This window comes from Rhinoderma darwinii, chromosome 1 (genome assembly GCF_050947455.1).
Source record: "Rhinoderma darwinii isolate aRhiDar2 chromosome 1, aRhiDar2.hap1, whole genome shotgun sequence".
In the NCBI taxonomy this organism is placed as follows: Eukaryota; Metazoa; Chordata; class Amphibia; order Anura; family Rhinodermatidae; genus Rhinoderma; species Rhinoderma darwinii.
Window position 1 is genome coordinate 449,406,015 of NC_134687.1, and position 20,441 is coordinate 449,426,455.

The 20,441-nt window shown below is 42.2% G+C and overlaps 1 protein-coding gene across 1 annotated transcript in view; it reads right to left on the reverse strand.

The window, feature by feature from the left end:
- The window catches only part of GGT5 (gamma-glutamyltransferase 5), a 104,773-nt gene that overhangs the window by 39,716 nt on the left and 44,616 nt on the right, over positions 1-20,441 (reverse strand). Inside the window, exons 3-4 of the mRNA XM_075831915.1 lie at positions 14,222-14,317; positions 10,062-10,251 (exon numbers count right to left, since the gene is read on the reverse strand). Coding sequence (XP_075688030.1) covers positions 10,062-10,251; positions 14,222-14,317 — 286 coding nt within the window. The remainder of the gene's footprint in view (positions 1-10,061; positions 10,252-14,221; positions 14,318-20,441) is intronic.

The window sequence follows — 20,441 nt, forward strand, 5'->3', positions numbered from 1 at the left end:
TTCTGTCGCTTTGTTTAAGCTATCGGAGGGGGTCTCAGTGCTCAGACCCCCACCGATCAAAATCTCTGACATGTCACTATAACATGTCAGACGTTTTTTTAAAAGTTTAATTACCCCTTAAATTGGACGTCCTTCATCCTAGAAGCCTTAATTGAGATTATCATTGGATATAGTTGTTGTTAACCACAAACTAATGCTCTTTGAGTCATTATATTTTATTTCTTGTCTGCACTAGAGTATATGTATCAAGTGTCAAACTACCCTCCTCCTTTCCTTTCAGATATTACCTGATGCTGGGTTCTCCACCAAATGCGGGAGGTTGGTGGTTTTTGATATTTTAAGTATTACATTGCTCGCCACAGTACTAGCCTTTCAACAATGCTTACTGTAGTATCAAACCTTACATATGACAGAGGTCTACCTTGCTCAGATATCACGTGGCCCATGCTTCTCTGTTAGTATTAGTGACTCAAGCCTGAAGATAGATTATTTCCTACTACCATACACACTCCATATGCTTAACAGCGCCACTGCCGGGATGATATGAACACAAAATTTCCATGTGAACACACTACAGTCAGGTAATGTACATTGCCCACCCTAGTCATAGCATGGCTACGTAAGTGATGTTATTACGCCCCGGGCAATAGCTAAGCTCTGTATTCAACCACGGTATACAGACACACCTCTATTCCAGCGGGTATGTCTCTTCCAGCCTGGCTATCCTCATGTCCCTAATGATAAGCCTGTCTATTTCAGGCGTGCTCTCTTTCTGGCTTCCTTTCTACCATAATAGCAGGATCCTGGCAATATATTATATTTACTTATAGTGGCAATATTTGCTTTTACTACCTACAGTATGTGTGTGTCTAATTCAATAGGCCACTGTGTGTATTATAGTCATACTGTACATGTATACATATCAATCCTTTTATATATATATATATATATATATATATATATATATATATATATATATATATATATATATGGTGTATCAGTGTGTTTTGAGTAACTTTGAAATTGTTTTCTTTATTAAAAATTTTTACTTTTTTAGATACAAAATTATTTTTATTTTTTAGATACAGCTGCTCTGTGTTCTCTACACAGAGCAGCTTTATCTAGCGCTATTCACTGGGTCAGTCCTCTGCGGACCTGATGGGTTCAGTGTTGGCAGTTCCTACGTGCCTCTGACAGCATACTGGGGCAGATTTACTAATAGAGTCTAAAGTTTAAAACAGCATACACGTCGACAAGGCAACAAGAAAATGCGCAAAATTAATCAAAGTAGTGCATGTATGATAAATTTAGTGCATCTAGCTAGACACTAGACACGTTTATCTTTTCTCCTATACCATCTGTGTCACCCATGGCCGCGGACCATCGGGATTACTCACCCCCCTGACGTCCGCAGCCATGGATCCGTGAGCTCTGGGCCGCATCTCCCCCTCAGGAGATGCCAGCGATCACTTCCGCTTCACTCTGCTGTGTTCCGTAGGGTGTGCGCACACGCTCGTGCCCAGCCTTAAAGGGCCAGCGTGCGCACCTGAAAAGTATGTTAAATTAGCCCATGATCACCCCGGACTATAAGAAGGGCCCTGCCCCTTCCTGCATTGCCTGAGCGTTGTTGTGTTTACCCATGTTAGTCTTTGCAAATGGTCCCTTAGTGTTTTCCAGTTTCCAGTGTTCCCATACATGCTACCTGTATCCCATGCCACCTTGGTCCTGTGCCATTGAGATTTGGAGTCATGTGGTACCGTATACTATGCCTTCTGTGTTACACCGCACCTGGTGTCTGCCTGCTGCCAAGGTACCCTTATTCGAACTATAGACATTGACTTGGTATCCTATTGGCCAGCTGCTATCCCGCTATGGCAGTACGGCCCAGTGGGTCCACGTACCCACCGTGACACCACCTACTTAGTTTACGCCAGTTTTTTCAGACAAAATTTTGGTAACTTTCTGGAGCACGGTGACACATTTTAAGCCACACCCTCTTATTACTATACCATGCCTGTTTCCCGCTGTCGTGCCCCCTTGTTGACTGTGTTGAAAAAAATGTCTAAAACAGTTAATAAATGTGGCGCACAGCAATTGGAGTCAAATCCGGCACATTTTGAATTGTAAATCTGTTCCACTGTGTTATCTTTGAGCTCATTGTGCAGTATAACAGTATGCAGTTAGCTCCTAAGGCCCTATTCAGATGACAGGGATTATCAGTCGTGTGACTGACTTTTTTTTAATGGCCGTCACACGGCTGCATTAAAATCAATGCATGTAATTCACAACCAATTTTCTCTCCACCGATATCTGCCGTGGGGTGCCAATGGTTCCTATTGCAGTCTGGGGGCCTAATGAAGCCCCACCGGACTGCCATCTTTCTGCTTCCTATTAGCTCTGCCAGAGGCAGGGCTTATAAGAGGCCGGTAAAAATGACAATACACTGAAGTTCACAAGTATTGCAGTGTATTGTACCAGCGATCAAACGATCACATTTTCAAGTCCCCTTGAGGGACTAAAAATTTTTACAAATTGTTAAATAGAGTTTTTGTAATACTCAAAAAATTAAAACATTTCAAGGGTAAGTAAATACTGCGGATTTTCCGCAAATGAATTTGTTGCGTAAAATCCGCAGCATAAGGCTGGATTCACACGAGCGTGTACTTTTTGCGCACGCAAAAAATGCAGCATTTTGCCTGCGCAAAAGGCACTTAACAGCTCCGTGTTTCAGCCCTGTATGATGCGTGGTTGCGTGCTTTTCGCTCAGCCGCCATCATTATGACACTCCGTTTGGATGTTTCTAAACAGAAAAGCACGTGGTGCTTTTCTGTTTTCATTCATCCTTTTCACTGCTGTTGCGCGAATCACGCTTGTCCCACGGAGGTGCTTCCATGTGACATGCGTGGTTTTCACGCACCCATTGACTTCAATGGGTGCGTGATGCGCGAAAAACGCTCAAAGAACGGACATGTCGTGACTTTTACACAGCGGACTAACGCTGCATAAAAATCACGCAACTGTCTGCACAGCCCCATAGACTAATATAGGTCTGTGCGACGCGCGTGAAAATCACGCGCGTTGCACGGACGTATATCCCATTCGTCTGAATAAGCCCTAACACAGTAGCAGAAAAGTGGATGAGATTTGAACACATCTCATCCACACACTGCGTAAATGCTGAATGGAAAAAACGCTCAGAAATTAACCTGCGGTGCATATTTTTAATCTGCAGTATGTCAATGCAGTCTTAGCGATTGCACCACAAAAAAACAACTTAGGGTATGTTCACACGATTAACAAAATACGTCTGAAAATACAGAGCTGTTTTCAAGGGAAAACAGCACCTGATTTTCAGAAGTTTTTTTCGGCGTTTTCGCGTCCGTTTTTGGTGCTGTTTTCAAAAGAGTCTATGACAAAAACACTCCAAAAACGTCCCAAGAAGTGTCCTGCACTTCCTTTGACGAGCCGTCATTTTACGCGCCGTATTTTGACAGTGACGCGTAAAATGACAGCTCGTCTCCACAGAACATCGTAAGACCCATTGCAAGCAATGGCCAGATGTTTGCCGATGTATTGGAGCCGTCTTTTCAGGCGTAATTCGAGGCGTTAAACTCCTCCATTACGTCTGAAAAGAGGTCGTGTGAACCCAGCCTTAAACTTAACCAGAAGTCTGTGTTTCTTCGTTCAGGCTGGCCTCTTGGGATGATGTTTCATCCCATGTGAGGCCTGGCTGTAGTATAGCCTTTTTTTTTTTTCAGGTTTTCCGCAGTGGACACAATTTGGCCGGATTTTCGGCTGTAATTCCCTGCAGCGAACAGGGCAGATATACCGTGTGCTTTTACGCAGCGTATCCGCCCTTTGTGAACATACTCTTAAAGTTTTTTCACATTTTCTCCTAAGTCAAGTAAATAAAAACCCCCAAAAACATTATTTAACCTATAAGAAACGGCGTATTTGCAATTTGTTTAGTCACCTTAGCTCCACAAAATATAGAATAAAAAGTGATCAAAGACTCATATGCACCCAAATGGTACAAATAAAAACAGTACTACAGCTCGCCCCACGTAAAATAAGCATTCACACTAATTCATCGACGGAAGAAAAAAAAAGTTATGGCTCTCAGAATATTGTTGACACAAAATAAATTTTCTTTTTTAACAAATTGCTCTGTTTTTTTTGGGTAAATGTAGTACATTACAAAAAAACAATATCAATTTAGTATCACCGTAATCGTATTGACCCGCAGAATAACGTTAACGTGTATTTTTTACTGCACTGTGAACGCCGTAAAGACAAAACTCAAAAAACAATGAAGGAATCATTGTTTTTTTTCCCATTTCACACCACAAAGATTTGTTTTTAGCAGTTTTCCAGTACATTATATAGTCAGATGTAGCCAAGTTTATCTTGACTCTGATAACTTGTTGCAGCGTGATATCACACAACAAAAGCCATTAAAAAGCCATTGAAAAAGTCAAGTTAAAGTTCCTTGACACTGAGTATTTATTGTGTTAAAAGTTAAGATAAGGATGGCTACATCAGTACATTAAATTGTTTTATTAAAAATTACAACTCCTCCCGCAAAAACCAAACCCTTATACACCTATGTCGATTAAAAATGTATGCAACTTAAATAATAAATTGGATAAAAATGGGTGGAAATTCATTTTAAGAGCTAAAGAGGCTGTGTCACCAGTTTATAAGTGCCCTATCTCCTCCCTAATCTGATAGGCGCTGTAATGTAGATAACAGCAGTTATTTTTTATTTTTTAAAAACGACCGAGTTATGACGATTTTTCGTTTTATGCTAACTTGTTCTAAATGCCCAACTGGGCATTTTTTTACTTTTAACCAAGTGGGCGTTGTAAAGAGAAGTGTATGACGCTGACCAATCAGTGACCAATCAGCGTCATACACTTATCTTCATTCATGTCCAGCTGTGCTCACGAGATACAGCGAGATCACGCTGTGCTGTCACTCCCTGGCTGGAGACGATGTCTTTTCATTCTCCCGACACTCCGGTAAAGTTACTGTGGGAGTAAGTGAAAGCACAGTGTGATCTCACGAGATCACGCTATGCTGTGAGTACAGCTGGACATGAATGGAGAGAAGTGTATGACACTGATTTGTCAGCGTCATACACTTCTCTTTACAACGCCCACTTGGTCAAAAGTAAAAAAACGCCCAGTTGGGCATTTAGAACAAATTAGCATAAAACAAAAAATCGTCATAAATCGGTCAAAAAGAAACGTTTTTAAAAATAAACAAAAAAACGTTGTTACGTACATTACAGCGCCTATCAGATTAGGGAGGAGATAGGGCACTTATAAACTGGTGAAAGAGCCTCCTTAAATAACATTATTTTTAGGGTATATTCACATAGAGGAGATTTATTGCAGAAATTTCTGTGATTGTCCTATTTACCTCATTGGAACTTGCAGAAATCCATGTGCATGCTTCAACTACAACCCCATTCACATCTATGGAACAAATTTTCAGTCACAGAAATTTCTGCAACAAAATCTGCTGTGTGTGAATGTACCCTTACTGTTTATCAGAGTGCATGTAAAGCTGGACATCCACATTAGACAGATTTCGGCCCAATGCTTGTTCGTCCAAGGGCTATATTCCTAAACCTCTCATTAAATTTATGCATGTCTATGTTTATTCAGTAGGGAACAGGAAGACAGGCCGCTGTCAGACACTTGTAAGGCTGGGTTCACATGACCTATTTTCAGGCATAAACGAGGCGTATTATGCTTCGTTTTACGCCTGAAAATAGGGCTACAATACGTCGGCAAACATCTGCCCATTTATTTGAATGGGTTTGCCGACGTACTGTGCAGACAGCCTGTCATTTACGCGTCGTCGTTTGACAGCTGTCAAACGACGACGCATAAAAACACAGCCTCGTCAAAAGAAGTGCAGGGCACTTCTTTCAGACGTAATTTGAGCCGTTCTTCATTGAACTCAATGAAGCACAGCTCAAAATTTACGGCTGTCAGAGAAGCCTCGCAAAATGCGAGGAGGAGCATTTACGTCTGAAACGAGGCAGCTGTTTTCTCCTGAAAACAGTCTGTCTTTTCAGACTTAAAAGCCTGCTACCGTGTGCACATACCCTAAGGCTGGGTTCACACGACCTATTTTCAGACGTAAACGAGGCGTATTATGCCTCGTTTTACGTCTGAAAATAGGGCTACAATACGTCGGCAAACATCTGCCCATTCATTTGAATGGGTTTGCCGACGTACTGTGCAGACGACCTGTTATTTACGCGTCGTCGTTTGACAGCTGTCAAACGACGACGCGTAAAAATACAGCCTCGTCAAAAGAAGTGCAGGACACTTCTTTGGACGTTTTTGGAGCTGTTTTCTCATAGACTCCAATGAAAACAGCTCCAAAAACGGACGTAAAAAACGCCGCGAAAAACGCCGCGAAAAATGTGAGTTGGTCAAAAAACGTCTGAAAAGCAGGGTCTGTTTTCCCTTGAAAACAGCTCTGGATTTTCAGACGTTTTTGGTCACTACGTGTGCACATACCCTAAGGGTATGTTCACACGTAGTCAACAAAAACGTCTGAAAATCCAGAGCTGTTTTCAAGGGAAAACAGACCCTGCTTTTCAGACGTTTTTTTACCAACTCGCATTTTTCGCGGCGTTTTCACGCCGTTTTCGCGGCGTTTTTTACGTCCGTTTTTGGAGCTGTTTTCATTGGAGTCTATGAGAAAACAGCTCCAAAAACGTCCAAAGAAGTGTCCTGCACTTCTTTTTACGAGGCGTAATTTTACGCGTCGTAATTGCCGTACGACGCGTAAAATTACGCGTCGTGTGGACAATACAGCGTTCTACCCATAGAAAGTAATGGGCAGATGTTTGACGAAGTATTTGAGACGTATTTCCAGACGTAAAACGAGGCAAAATACGCCTCGAATACGTCTGAAATTTGGCCGTGTGAACATACCCTAAGGGTGCGCTCACACATGGCATACTTGCATTGTATTTCCGCAGTACAAAAATATGCTGCGGAAGACTACAATGTATGCTTATGGCAAAAATATTCTGCAATGCAGACAGCTTTCTCTGGTTTTTGTATTGCAGACTCTTTTTCCCATAGGTATACAGATGTAGCCATCTTTATCTTGACTTTCAACGCTTTAAATACATTGTGACAAGAAACTTTTTCTGGATTTTTCAATGGCATTTGTTGTGTGATATCACACTGCAGCAAGTTAACAGAGTCAAGTTAAACTTAGCTACATCTGTACATTGTAAAAATACGCTGCAGAAATACAATGCTAGTACGCCACATGTTAGTGCACCCTAAAGCCTCACGCACATGACTTTGCATTTGTGTCTGCATTTTTGCAGATAAATTGCAGACCCATTAATTTCTATGGACACTTGAACACAACCTTTGTTTTGACGGATCCATGTTTGGGGCACGAATCCAGATCACAAATACTCAGGATAAGTCATTTTACAATTCAGATTTGCGGGTTCACACTACTGGTGAAATATTTTTTTGGGTGGATCCGTGAATGCTGATGACACATGGATGCATTACAAAGGGTTTTTGTGGTCCAATGGACCGCAACAGATCTGTGGCTTTGCGGTTGGAAAAAACACTATTGTCGTGTGCCTGAGGCTTTACAGTGGTTTATCTCCCAGCAGAAGAAAAGGATCCGGCATACTGAAATCTAACATGCCCGAGTCGAGTTATTTGTGTAAAGTCCACTGCCCCAATGGAGAAGCAATCGTGTACTGATAACATTGTAACATGTTGGCCAATGGTTCATCGCATTTCCTTAAAAGTTTCATGGATGGCCATTTGAAGCAAACTACTTGAAAAAACATGAAAAATAACTCAGTATTATATCATATATATATATATATATATATATATATATATATATATATATATATATATATATATATATATATATATATATAAAAAATCCCAAAAAATGAAAATGAAGAGGCAGCACTCCAAGGAAATTGGTGAAAAAAAGTGGTGTGTTTATTCACCTGGGGTGAATAAACACACCACTTTTTTTTCACCAATTTCCTTGGAGTGCTGCCTCTTCATTTTTTTGGGATTTCATTAACAAGGGTTCCTAGCCTCAACCTAGGAGGCCTGCACCCACTGCTGTTGCTGTGCTGCTTTACTCTTTTACTCTATTTCTCATTATATATATATATATATATATATATTTTCTAGCTATGACCAATAGACAATGTGCATTGCATTGCCCAAATGTCTAGGTATAGGCAAAAGCAGGCGGTCAGAGAATGAGAAGAGCCAGCAGGTGATAGATATGCATCCACCCACAGATCACTGGCTGTACCTTATGGTATACGGTTACTCTAAGGGCATGCCCACACGTGGCGGATTTCCTCCGCAACTGTCCGCATCAATGCAGCACAGAATCTGCGTTGCAGATTCTGCGGCGGATCTGCCCAAAATGTGCAGTAAATTGATGCGGACTAGCTGCTGCGGACTGCGGTAAAAGTGCTTCCCTTCTCTCTATCAGTGCAGGATAGAGAGAAGGGACAGCACTTTCCCTAGTGAAAGTAAACGAATTTCATACTTACCGGCCGTTGTCTTGGTGACGCGTCCCTCTTTCGGCATCCAGCCCGACCTCCCTGGATGACGCGGCAGTCCATGTGACTGCTGCAGCCTGTGATTGGCTGCAGCCGTCATTTAGACTGAAACGTCATCCTGGGAAGCCGGACTGGAGACAGAAGCAGGGAGTTCTCGGTAAGTATGAACTTCTATTTTTTTTACAGGTTGCTGTATATTGGGATCGGTAGTCACTGTCCAGGGTGCAGAAACAGTTACTGCCGATCGCTTAACTCTTTCAGCACCCTGGACAGTGACTATTTACTGACATCGCCTAGCAACGCTCCCGTAATTACGGGAGCCCCATTGACTTCCTCAGTCTGGCTGTAGACCTAGAAATACATAGGTCCAGCCAGAATGAAGAAATGTCATGTCAAAAAAGCAAGACGCATCCGCAGCACACATAACATGTGCATGACAGCTGCGGACTTCATTGCGGAAATTAGAATCTCCATTAAAGTCAATGGAGAAATTCCGCCATGAGTCCGCAACCAGTCCGCCACAACTCCGCAACATCCATTGCATGCTGCGGACACCAAATTCCGCACCGCAGCCTATGCTCCGCAGCGGAATTTTCCGCTTCGTCTAAACGAACCCTACTAAATAGAAGTGGAAGTCAATGGAGAAACGGCTCGGCTGCGGATTAACGCTGCGGAGTGTCCGCAGCGGAATTCAAGGGGCAATTCCGCCACGTGTGGCTTTGCCCTAAGGGTATGTTCACACACAGAGTCAAAAACGTCTCAAAATACGGAGCTGTTTTCAAGAGAAAACAGCTCCTAATTTTCAGATGTTTTTTGTGCCACTCGCGATTTTCGCTGCGTTTTTCGCTGCGTTTTTTTAGCTTTTTTCAATAGTCTATGGAAAACGGCTCGAAAAACGGCCCAAGAAGTGTCCTGCACTTCTTTTTTGCGGCCGTTTTTTTACGCGTAAAAAAACGCCGCGAAAAACGCTCCGTCGGATCAGAACGCCGTTTTCCCATTCAAATCAATGGGCAGATGTTTGGAGGCGTTCTGCTTCCGATTTTTCGGGCGTTTACGGCCTACAAAACGGCCGAAAATAGGCTGTGTAAACATACCCTTAGACCCTTGCCACTAGTGCAGTAATCGACTAGTGGCAAGAGTCTAAGTAACCGTATACCATAAGGTAGAGCCAGTGATCTGTGGGTGGATGCATATCTATCACCTGCTGGCTCTTCTCATTCTCTGACCGCTTGCTTTTGCCTATACCTAGACATTAATGGGCTTATTAGCCAGTTTTATATTAATAAATCAATAAAGATCTATTTTTTTAAAATGTTCTTTTAGGCTGTACTCTTGATACCATTGAACGTAACATTTCATCAGAAACTATAGTGAACTATTTTTAAAAATCAAATAGATAATATTTTATATCTTTCCTGTCCCAACTTCAACCTACAATGTTTTCCACAGGTCTGGCACTTACCACAATGAACTAGTATTTATTTGCTTTGCTGTTGCATCGATAAATCTGTGCAGAACATTCGAGACGTAGACTCCATTTGTCAACAATTTAATTGTAGGCTCAAAGAGAGCTTTCCAAGGCAACCGTCCATACCTCTTGTGAGCGACCTCATATCCCCTCAGCTCTCCAGGCACTCCGATCCATTGCACTCCTGTAAAGGAAAACCATTTTTAAAGGATACTAGTTTGAGTCTGACCTATCAGCTCTTCTGTTTTAGTAAATACTAACATTTCCAATAAAATAACAATACTGCAGTTGTTCTTAGAATTCTGAATTGTGATGTTCCCCTATTTTATGGACCGTGCTCCCATACTTTATAATGAGAACACAGATGCGGGTGACTGTCCGCTGCTGGCCGTGCCCGTAATCACGGACCGTGATTACTGACATGGTCATGTACATGGGGCCTTAATGGGGATGTTTTAGGACAGAAAAGTGTACCTATAATTACATTTTGTTTTAATCTCAGTAGAAAAAAAACAAATCTTTTTTTTTCAGACTTTCGCAACGTTTCCACCGCAAAAATCGCAACATATGCTATTTGTTGCAGGTTTTACCTCCCCATTGGATTAAATGGGGAAAACTTGCAACAAAAGTGCAATGATTTTGCAACATGAATTGACATGCTGCAGATTAAGGGTATGTGCACACACACTAATTACGTCCGTAATTGACGGACGTATTTCGGCCGCAAGTACCGGACCGAACACAGTGCAGGGAGCCGGGCTCCTAGCATCATAGTTATGTACGATGCTAGGAGTTCCTAGTGTGATTAGTGTGTGTGCACATACCCTTAGAAAACGCACCGCAGGTCAATTTATGAATGATTTCTCAGCAGATATTTTTCCACAGTGTGTGAATGAAATTTGTTCATATCTCATCTACTTTGCTGCTACTGTTTTATGCTGCAGATGTTCCGCACAGAATTCGGTTGTGAAAATTCCGCAGCATTTACGTTACGTGGGAACCCAGCCTTAGGGTCTCACACGTTGCGGTTGAGGTGCGGCTAGAACCACATAGAAAAACTGCATCCGAAAACCACATGTGTTTATTCCGCGGTTTAAGGCGTCTTCAATATGAATGCAGTAAAAACGCAACCGCTTAGAAAAAAGCACCAAGTCGTGGTAAAATCACATGCAGTTTTCAGATGCTTTTTTGATGCAGTTCTGAACCGCACTTCAACCGCAACCTGTGAATGGACTTCACGTAGAATTTTTGTAGTGCTACTGATTGATTTTAATTCATGCACTAGATTTGAAGTCCAATTAAACACATTGGGGGTAATATATCAACATTTCTACATCGAAAAGTTGCAAAAGGGTCTTTTCCCACCACCATTGCCACTTTTGTTTGGGACGTGGCCTCTTGTAAAGGGGCGTGGCCACCAAGGCACGATAAATGTATTATAAGTTATGCCAGAAAACTGAATTCACTTTATAGATTTCACTGTATGGAGCGTAGCAAGGTAGTGGCCAATGCCCCTTCACCTTGCCCCTTTCCTGATTAGACTACTCCCCTGCCCCCCGCCCCATTGGATTTTTAAAAAAATTATTTAATTGATTAAAAAAAATTATACTTACCTCACTGCTCCTCTTCCTTCCCCTGTGTCCCCTCATCACTCCAGCACGATTCATACAATATACTGTTGCCGGGCAGCACTAAGTACGTTGAAGTCCTGCATCACATATAAATCCCTGACACTGCTCGGCATCAGGACCTTGTACGAGCGACGCTGGAGTGATGAGTGAGCGAAGTAGAAGAGCAGTTAGGTGAGTATGTGGGCTTTTTATTTTATGACCGGTGCGGGGAATGGATGGCGCATGGCCGAGGCCGTTGCGCAACAATTGTGGTGATTGTGTCGCAGTTTACTTTACTTTTACTTTTACTCTAACTTTGACTCTAATTTTCCTTATTATTGGGACTGGCGTATGAATCGCCAGTCTTAATAAATTGCCCTCATTGAGTTGCAGGCAATCTCGTGGATTGCAGCTGTCACTTCTTGCCACTCCTTGTCTTACAATGCTTTATGGAAATTATTTTGTAAACTTCCTGATATTATGTGTATTAGCTGTTAGCTCTGCTGTCCTACAAATGGGATATTTAGTTCATATGCGATCAATTCAAAACTGGCATGGGGTTTGCATGTTTCCCTGTATTTGTATTTGTATGTATATGTATATATTAGTTTAATTGGTTTCATATGAAAATTGCCTCTAGATTGTGTACATGATTGAGATAGCAATTGAGATTGTAAACCCCTTGTGACCAGTGAACAATGTGGGGGAATTCTACACAAATAGCAAGAAATAGGCATAATGCTTCATTCACACATTGCAGATTTGGTCAATATTTGCATCAGTATTTTGAAGCCAAAAACAGAACTGGATCCTAAACACAGGGGAAATATAATAGAAAGATTTATACTTCTCTACTTTGCATCCACTACGGATTTTGGGTTCAAAATACAATATGTGAATGAGGCTTAAAGAAACAGTGTCACCAAAATATTTTTTTTTATATCAGTTTTATGTTAGGGTTTTATTCAAAACGTTTATATTTATTTGTGTGTTTGTGTGTTACTTTTTTCTATAATTACACTTTTTCTTCCCTATGGGGGCTGACATTTTTTTTTCCATTTCTGTGTGTGTTGATTAACGACACATACAGACATGGAATACGGCAGCTCCAGTCCCATAGGGAATGCAAACGGGGCCCGTTCCATCCACTATGGGTGCGCCGCTCCCACACAGTCCAATTTGAAATGCACGCCGTCCGGCGCCATTTTCCTGTGGACCGGAGGGAGCGGCGGCGACTGGAGCAGGTAAGTGATTTCTGTGTATGTAAGTGTTATACTGTGTGTTTACTAGTGTATGTAAACCTTCTACACTGTGTGTTAGCTCAAAAAATGGCGACACACAGTGTAGGAGGTTAGACCGTTCAAACCCCTCGTTTCTCCCGGCACTAGCCAGGATAAAGGAGGGGGGGATTCTGAGAGCTCACTAGAGCGAGGGATTTTTTCCCAATTTTGCAGCATAAAGCAATGTGGTTGCTTTACCACATGCAATGCTGCAATTTTGGGAATTGCTCCATCTAGTGACCAGTGCTGGGAAATATTATAAATTGAATCCAATTTATCATATTTCCTGACAAGTGAAAAAAATAAAAAAAATTAGAACAATGTTTAATCACCCACACACTAATTGTTTAACTAAAAAAAAAAAAAACATGTTTTGCTGGCAACACATTCCCTTTAAGGTTGGAATCGCATATGCAGTTTTGATGCAGTTTTTCTTTTGCCAAACATAGAATTGGATCCAACAGGAAAGAAACATATATACTTTACTTTTATATTTCCCCTTCCTTTTGGATCCACTCCTGACTTTGATTCCAAAAACTGCACTAAAATCTGTATGTTTGATTACAGCCTAGGGCCTTATTCAGACTACCGTATTTAACACTTGTAGATTGACAATATTTATCAGGATCCGTAATACGTAGTGTAAAAGCGACAAACAAACGCCATTAGTGTTTTTACATACGCTCAATTTTTTCATATGGAACCGCTTTTTCAAAAACTCAACATTCCCTATTGCATGGCACATTACGGAACTTTACAGCCCTATGAAGTTAATAGAATGTAAAATACGTGTGCATTCTTGGTGGTGTTTTTTTCTCCTTATTTCTTTGTAAGCGCCGAATTTTAGAAACCAGGAAAAATTAAATGGATGAAAATATTAAATAAATACAGATCTAAATATGGAACCAAATACGGATGAAAAGTTAAACACTGAACAAATGCTGACATTAATAAACATTCACATACGGACAATGTGACGTATTTGTTGTCCGTATAGGGCTCTGTTTCACTTCCGTATTTTAATTTGAATGAGGCCTTAATATTATCTATCTATTACTATACAACCTTTCAGTTATTCTGATCACTTTTGATCTCTTGTCTATGTGAAGGACTGTATTCAGACTTTGAAGATAATGAAACAGCGAATACAAAAATGGTAAAAATTATCTTTTTTACTACATGCCAATATATAAAACCCACACATTAAAAACATGTTATAAATATAAAATATGTATATAATATTGAAAGTAATTTTAGAACCTACCTGTTTTAAAAAATGTTTTATCTGTACACTCTTCCAATAAATTTGGAGGAAACTCTCTGGGAACAGTCTCTCTAGCATTGATAATCTCAACGTTTTCTGAAAATAACAGATAACTGAAGACTTAATTTTGTGGAATATTTCATTTGAGATAACCTACAATACAGAATGTGCATTGTTTTATACAACCCTTTATAACGGGGACTGTAATATTGTTCATGTTTTTTTTTTTTTTATTGCACTTTCTTGGAAAGCTGTGGTCTAATAAAATGTTTATAGAAATCTTTTTGTTGAAAAGTATCAGGAGAGGGTAACAATTGAACATTATTCAAACCACCACAAATAAATGTAAAACAAGTGGCACCACAGTAATGCTGGCAAAAATAAAGCTCAAAGGGGTTTTCCCATCAGAGACATTTATGAGCTGAGCTAGGCTGTTTCCGTAAGGCCCATAGAACTGAATGGTAGTTACAGAAACAGCGTGGCTCACATTCTATGCTGCTTCCGTAACTGTCATTCACTACTATGGGAGTTACGGAAACAGCGTAGCTTAGCAAACTATGCTGTTTCCGTAATTCATGGTCGGAAATCACATGCTTCAGCCACCACACAGAGCAGAAGAACGGGGTACAGGGGGCCCCGTTCTAGAGATGCAGTTAGATTCAGAATTATTTGGACAGTGACACAAGTTTTGGCATTTTAGCTGTTTACCAAAACATATTGAATATACAGTTATATAATCAATATGGGCTCAAAGTGCAGTCTCTCAGCTTTAATTTGAGGGTATTCACATCGTAATTTGAGGAAGGGTTTAGGAATTGCAGCTCTTTAATATGTAGCTGTCTCTTTTTCAAGGGACCAAAGGTAATTGGACAATTATCTCAAAAGCTATTTAATGGGCTGCATGGGCTATTCCCTCGTTAATCCATCATCAATTAAGCAGGTAAAAGGTCTAGAGTGGATTCCAGGTGTAGCATGTGCATTTGGAAGCTGTTGCTGTGAACCCACAACATGAGGTCAAAGGAGCTCTCAATGTAAGTGAAACAGACCATCGTTAGGCTGAAAAAAATGAAGAAATCCATCAGAGAGAGAGCACAAATGTTATGAGTGGCCAAATCAACAGTTTGGTACATTCTTGAAAAAAAGAGTGCACTGGTGATCTCGTGAACTCCAAAAGGCCTGGACATCCACGGAAGACAACAGTGGTGGATGATCGCAGAATCCTTTCCATGGTGAGTTTAAAACCCCTTCATAACATCTATCCAAGTGAAGAACATTCTCCTGGAACTAGGTTTATCAGTATCTAAGTCTACCATAAAGAGAAGACTTCATGAGAGCAAATACAGAGGTTCACCACAAGGTGCAAACCATTAATCAGCCTCAAAAATAGAAAGGCCAGATTAGACTTTGCCAAACAACATCTAAAGAAGCCAGCCCAGTTCAGGAACAGCATTCTTTGGACAGATGAAACTAAGATCAACCTGTACCAGAATGATGGAAGGAAGAAAGTATGGAAAAGGCTTAGAACGGCTCATGATCCACATCCACATCCTCTGTAAAACATGGTGGAGGCAGTGTGATGGCATGGGCATGCATGGCTGCCAAAGGCACGGGTCACTAGTGTTTATTGATGATGTGACTGAAGACAGAAGCAGCCGGATGAATTCTGAAGTGTTCAGGGATATACTTTCTGCTCAGATTAAACCAAATGCAGCAAGGTAGATTGGACGTCGCTTCACAGACAAGATGGACAATGATCCAAAACATACTGCGAAAGCAACCCAGGAGTTTAAGGCAAAGAAGTGGAATATTCTGCAATGGCCAAGTCAATCACCAGATCTCAACCCGATCGAGCATGCATTTCACTTGCTTAAGACAAATTAAGGCAGAAAGACCCACAAACAAGCAACAACTGAAGACCGCTACAGTAAAGGCCTGGCAAAGCATCACAAAGGAGGAAACCCAGAGTTTGGTGATGTCCATGGGTTCCAGACTTCAGGCAATCATTGCCTGCAAAGGATTCTCTACAAAGTATTAAAAAAAAACATTTTATTTATGGTAATGTTAATTTGTCCAATTACTTTTGAGCCCCTGAAATGATGATGCTGTGTAGAAAAATGGTTGCAATTCCTAAACGTTTCACAGGATTATTTTGTTCAACCCCTTGAATTATTTTGTTCAACCCCTTGAATTAAACCTGAAAGTCTACACTTCAGATTAATTTCAAATCCAATTTTGTGGCATGCAGAGCCCAAATCATGAAGATTGTGTCACTGTCCAAATAATTCTGGACCACTGTAGGTGCATTTCCCAGAGGTGGGACCCGCATCTATCTGACATTTATAACATATCTTGTTATAAATGCCTGGGATGTGAAAACCCCTTTAATTGCTGGGTCTCATATCAAACTTTTGAATGCCACCCTGAGGCTTTAACAGATCCATGTGAAAATTAGGGCAAACTTACTGAGCTGTAGTAAAAAACAGCGTGTATGTATAAAACAGATATACCGTGTCCACAAAGGTCCATGCAGAGATATACTATATTGCTATATGTGCCTGATATCCTTTGCAGACAAGACCCAAGACCAGACCCTAATAGAAATACAAACCCCAAGCTATATTTGGACCTCACATCAGACCCTAAAATTAATTCAGACCGCTAAAAAAAATTCAGACCCTAGACAAGATGCCAAAATTAATCCATACACCTGACCAGGCACCAAAATGAATTCACACCTGAGGCAGGGTCCCTGATTTAATTTAGACAAGACTAAAATTAATTCAGACCCCAGAATAGACCCTTAAATAAATTCAGGCTGGTGTCAGGTCCTGTGTGCAGTGGTAGCTGGAGATTTAGAGGACCTTGGAGTAAAGAGCAGTATATGCAGGGCTGCACCATCCATGAGGGGACGGCCTGCTGCCTCGCTGAGGGGGCGACGGCGCCACTGAAACCAGCCACCACCACCCCCTCCTGCACTATAATTTTTTTCTGCTCTATAGGACGCAGATATAATTATATACAAAAGCGCTAAATGGCAGGACACGGTCTGTGCCCTGTGTAACGGCCAAGGTCGCGGACCGCAGACCCCTCTCATCATGCCGATGTCTCCATCACTGAAGACGTCAGCATATGCGGCCGTCCTGCCCTGCAGTGAACACTAGGGTCAGTGCGCGCACATGTAAAGAATGAAATAATTACTCCCAGATCACCGTGTACTATAAAAAGGGTGCTGTCCTTTCATTGCTTGCCTCTGCGTTGTTTGTATTCCTATGTTAGTCTTGCAAATGGTCCCTTAGTCGTATCCTATTCCCAGCGTTCCGTGCCCTGCTACCTGTATCCTGTATCCCTTGCTGTATTTGTTTCTGTGCCCTCTCTAGTGTTGGAGTCGTGTTGTGCCGTCTGCTACGCCTGCTGTCTTACACCATGCCTGGTGTCATCTTCCACGCCTGGTACCTCCTGCCACTTTTTGCATCACCTGTCGTGAAAGTATCATCTGTGACTAAGCCGCTGCTACTGTCTGGACTATTGCAGGTAACCTTGTGCTTGGACTTTGTATAGACTTGTTACACTGTTGTTTGGCCAGCTGCTACTCCGCTATGGCGGTGCGGCACAGTGGGTCCATATACCCACAGATCGTGACACCCTGCCATTCAACGCCTTTCAATGACGCAAGCGGCACAATGATGTAATCGTGCCGCTGGCTTCATTGAGTGGCAGGGCAAGGGACCCTGCCAATCAGCACCTTTCAGAAGAGAGCAGGCCTGCATTGTAAGAGGACGGCACGGGAACAGGATGAGGTTAATATGTAAAGTTTTTTTTTCTGTTAAAAGTATGAGGGGCTATATATGGGCCACTATCTACAGGGGGAGCTATATGTGGGGCACTATCTACGGGGGGCTATATGTGGGGCACAATCTGCAGGGGGGCTATATGTGGGGCACTATATACAGGGGCTATATGTGGGTCTCTATCTACAGGGTGAGGGCTATATGTGGGGCACTATCTATAGGGGGCACTATATGTGGGGCACTATCCACAGGGGGGGCTATATGTGGGGCACTTTCTACAGGAGGGCTATATGTGGGGCACTATCTACAGGAGGGATATATGTGGGGCACTATCTACAGGGGGCTATATGTGGGGCACTATCTACAGGGGGCTGTATGTGGGACACTATCTACAGGGGCTACTATCTACAGGGGGATCTATGGGGGCAACTATCTACAGGGGGTTCTATGTAGGGCACTATCTACAGGGGGACTAAGGGGGGCACTATATACAGGGGGCTCTATGGGGGGCACTATCTACAGGGATTCTTTGGGGGAAGTATCTACAGGAGGCTCTATAGGGGGCACTATGTTTGTGGAGCACTATCTACAGGGGGCTCTATGTGGCGCACTGTCTACAGGGGGCTCTATGTGGGACACTGTCTACGGGGGCTCTATGTGGGGCACTGTCTACAGGGGGCTCTATGGGGTCACTATCTACAGGGGGCTCTATGGGGGCACTATCTACAGGGGGCTGTATAGGGTGCATTATCTACAGGGGGCACAGTGTGTGTGGGACACAGTGTAGGGTGCTATTTTAATCAGGGACACAGTGTATGGTGCTATTATAAGTAGAGGTGGAGTGTATGGCGCTATTATGTTTAGGGGCATAGTGTGTGGCACCATGAGAATTTTATCTTCGTTGATAGGTGCTAAAATGTTTGAAAAGTAAGAAGCTGAAGACATCTGAGCGGCAAACTGCAGAAATGGGCTGTGGCCAGGAGAAGTCATCTCTTAGAAGTCTGGACTAGATGACCCCAAAAGAGGGAAAGAACATCTAGAATCTGAGAAGACGTCACATGTGAGTCATTTAATGTAAATGTTTACTCTGCCTCTAATCAGCACTGTAGTCACTCTATGATCTTATTGTAGTCACTCTATGATCTGCAGCGAGATGATGGGTGGTATGATTTTCTTTTTTTAATACAGCAACTCCCAACATATCCTTACCTTTGTTTGGGCCATGCTGGGAGCTGTAGTTTTACAACATACAAACCTATACGGCAGGGGTTGCACTAAATTGAGCTGTATTTGTGCATGTGCTGTATTTACTGGGCTTTGTTCTGGTGCTGTATTTACGGTATGTACTGAGCTTGGTTCTAGTATTGTATTTATGTACTGAGCTTGATTCTAGTACTGTATTCATGTACAGAGTGTAATGCCCATTTCCGCGGGTCGCCAGGTTTACTTACCTCCTGACGGCCGCAGCCATAAATCAGTGAGCGCTGGTCCCCATCCCCTCATCAGGAGACGGCAGCGCTGACTTACACTTCACTCTGCTGTGTCCCGTAGGGTGCGAGCACACGCTCGTGCCCACTCTTAAAGGGCTAGCGCGAGCACCTGAATTAAAGACCAAATTAGCTCATGATCACCCTGGACTATAAGAGGGGCCCAGCCCCTTCCTGCATTGCCTTGTCGTTTACCTATGTTTGTCTCTGCAAATGGTCCCTTAATGTTTCCTAGTTCCCAGTGTTCCCGTTCCTTCTACCTGTGTCCTGTGTCCCATGCTATCCAGAACCAAGTGCCCTATAGAGTTGGAGTCGAGCTGCGCTAAGTACTACGCCTGTCCTGTTACACCACGCCTGGTGTCTGCCTGCTGCCAAAGTCTCATTCGAGCCTGTCTTGCTGCTGTCCGAAGTTGCCACAGGTACACCTATTTGAACTATAGAATTTTACCTGTGTCCTGTTGGCCAGCTGCCATACAGTTAAAGCGGTATGGCCCAGTGGGTCCACGCACCCAATGTGACAGTACACTCAGGCCATGGACCCCGCTGGTCAATCCAAGACCATAATGACATCACAAGTGATGCGGGCGGATATGCTAGACCTCCGGTCACGACAGGACCAACTCCTCCAGGCATTGAATGTTATTGAATACCTATGAAGACATATATAGACAACAGTACTAGAAGTGTAAATAAACATAGTACAAGTAAAGCACTAACCAATATGAAAAAAAAGATATCTTTATTTGGAAAATATTTAAAAACATACATAGACCATCACATACAATATAAAACAACACGTAATAAAAATGTTGTAGTGGTATCTAGGAGCAACAAATGTATCATATTATACATCCATGGAATCAAACAGTGTATTGTCAAGATATTGACAATACTGTACAAGAATACCTCAACAGTTAACGGTATACTAAATATGTACACACTGGA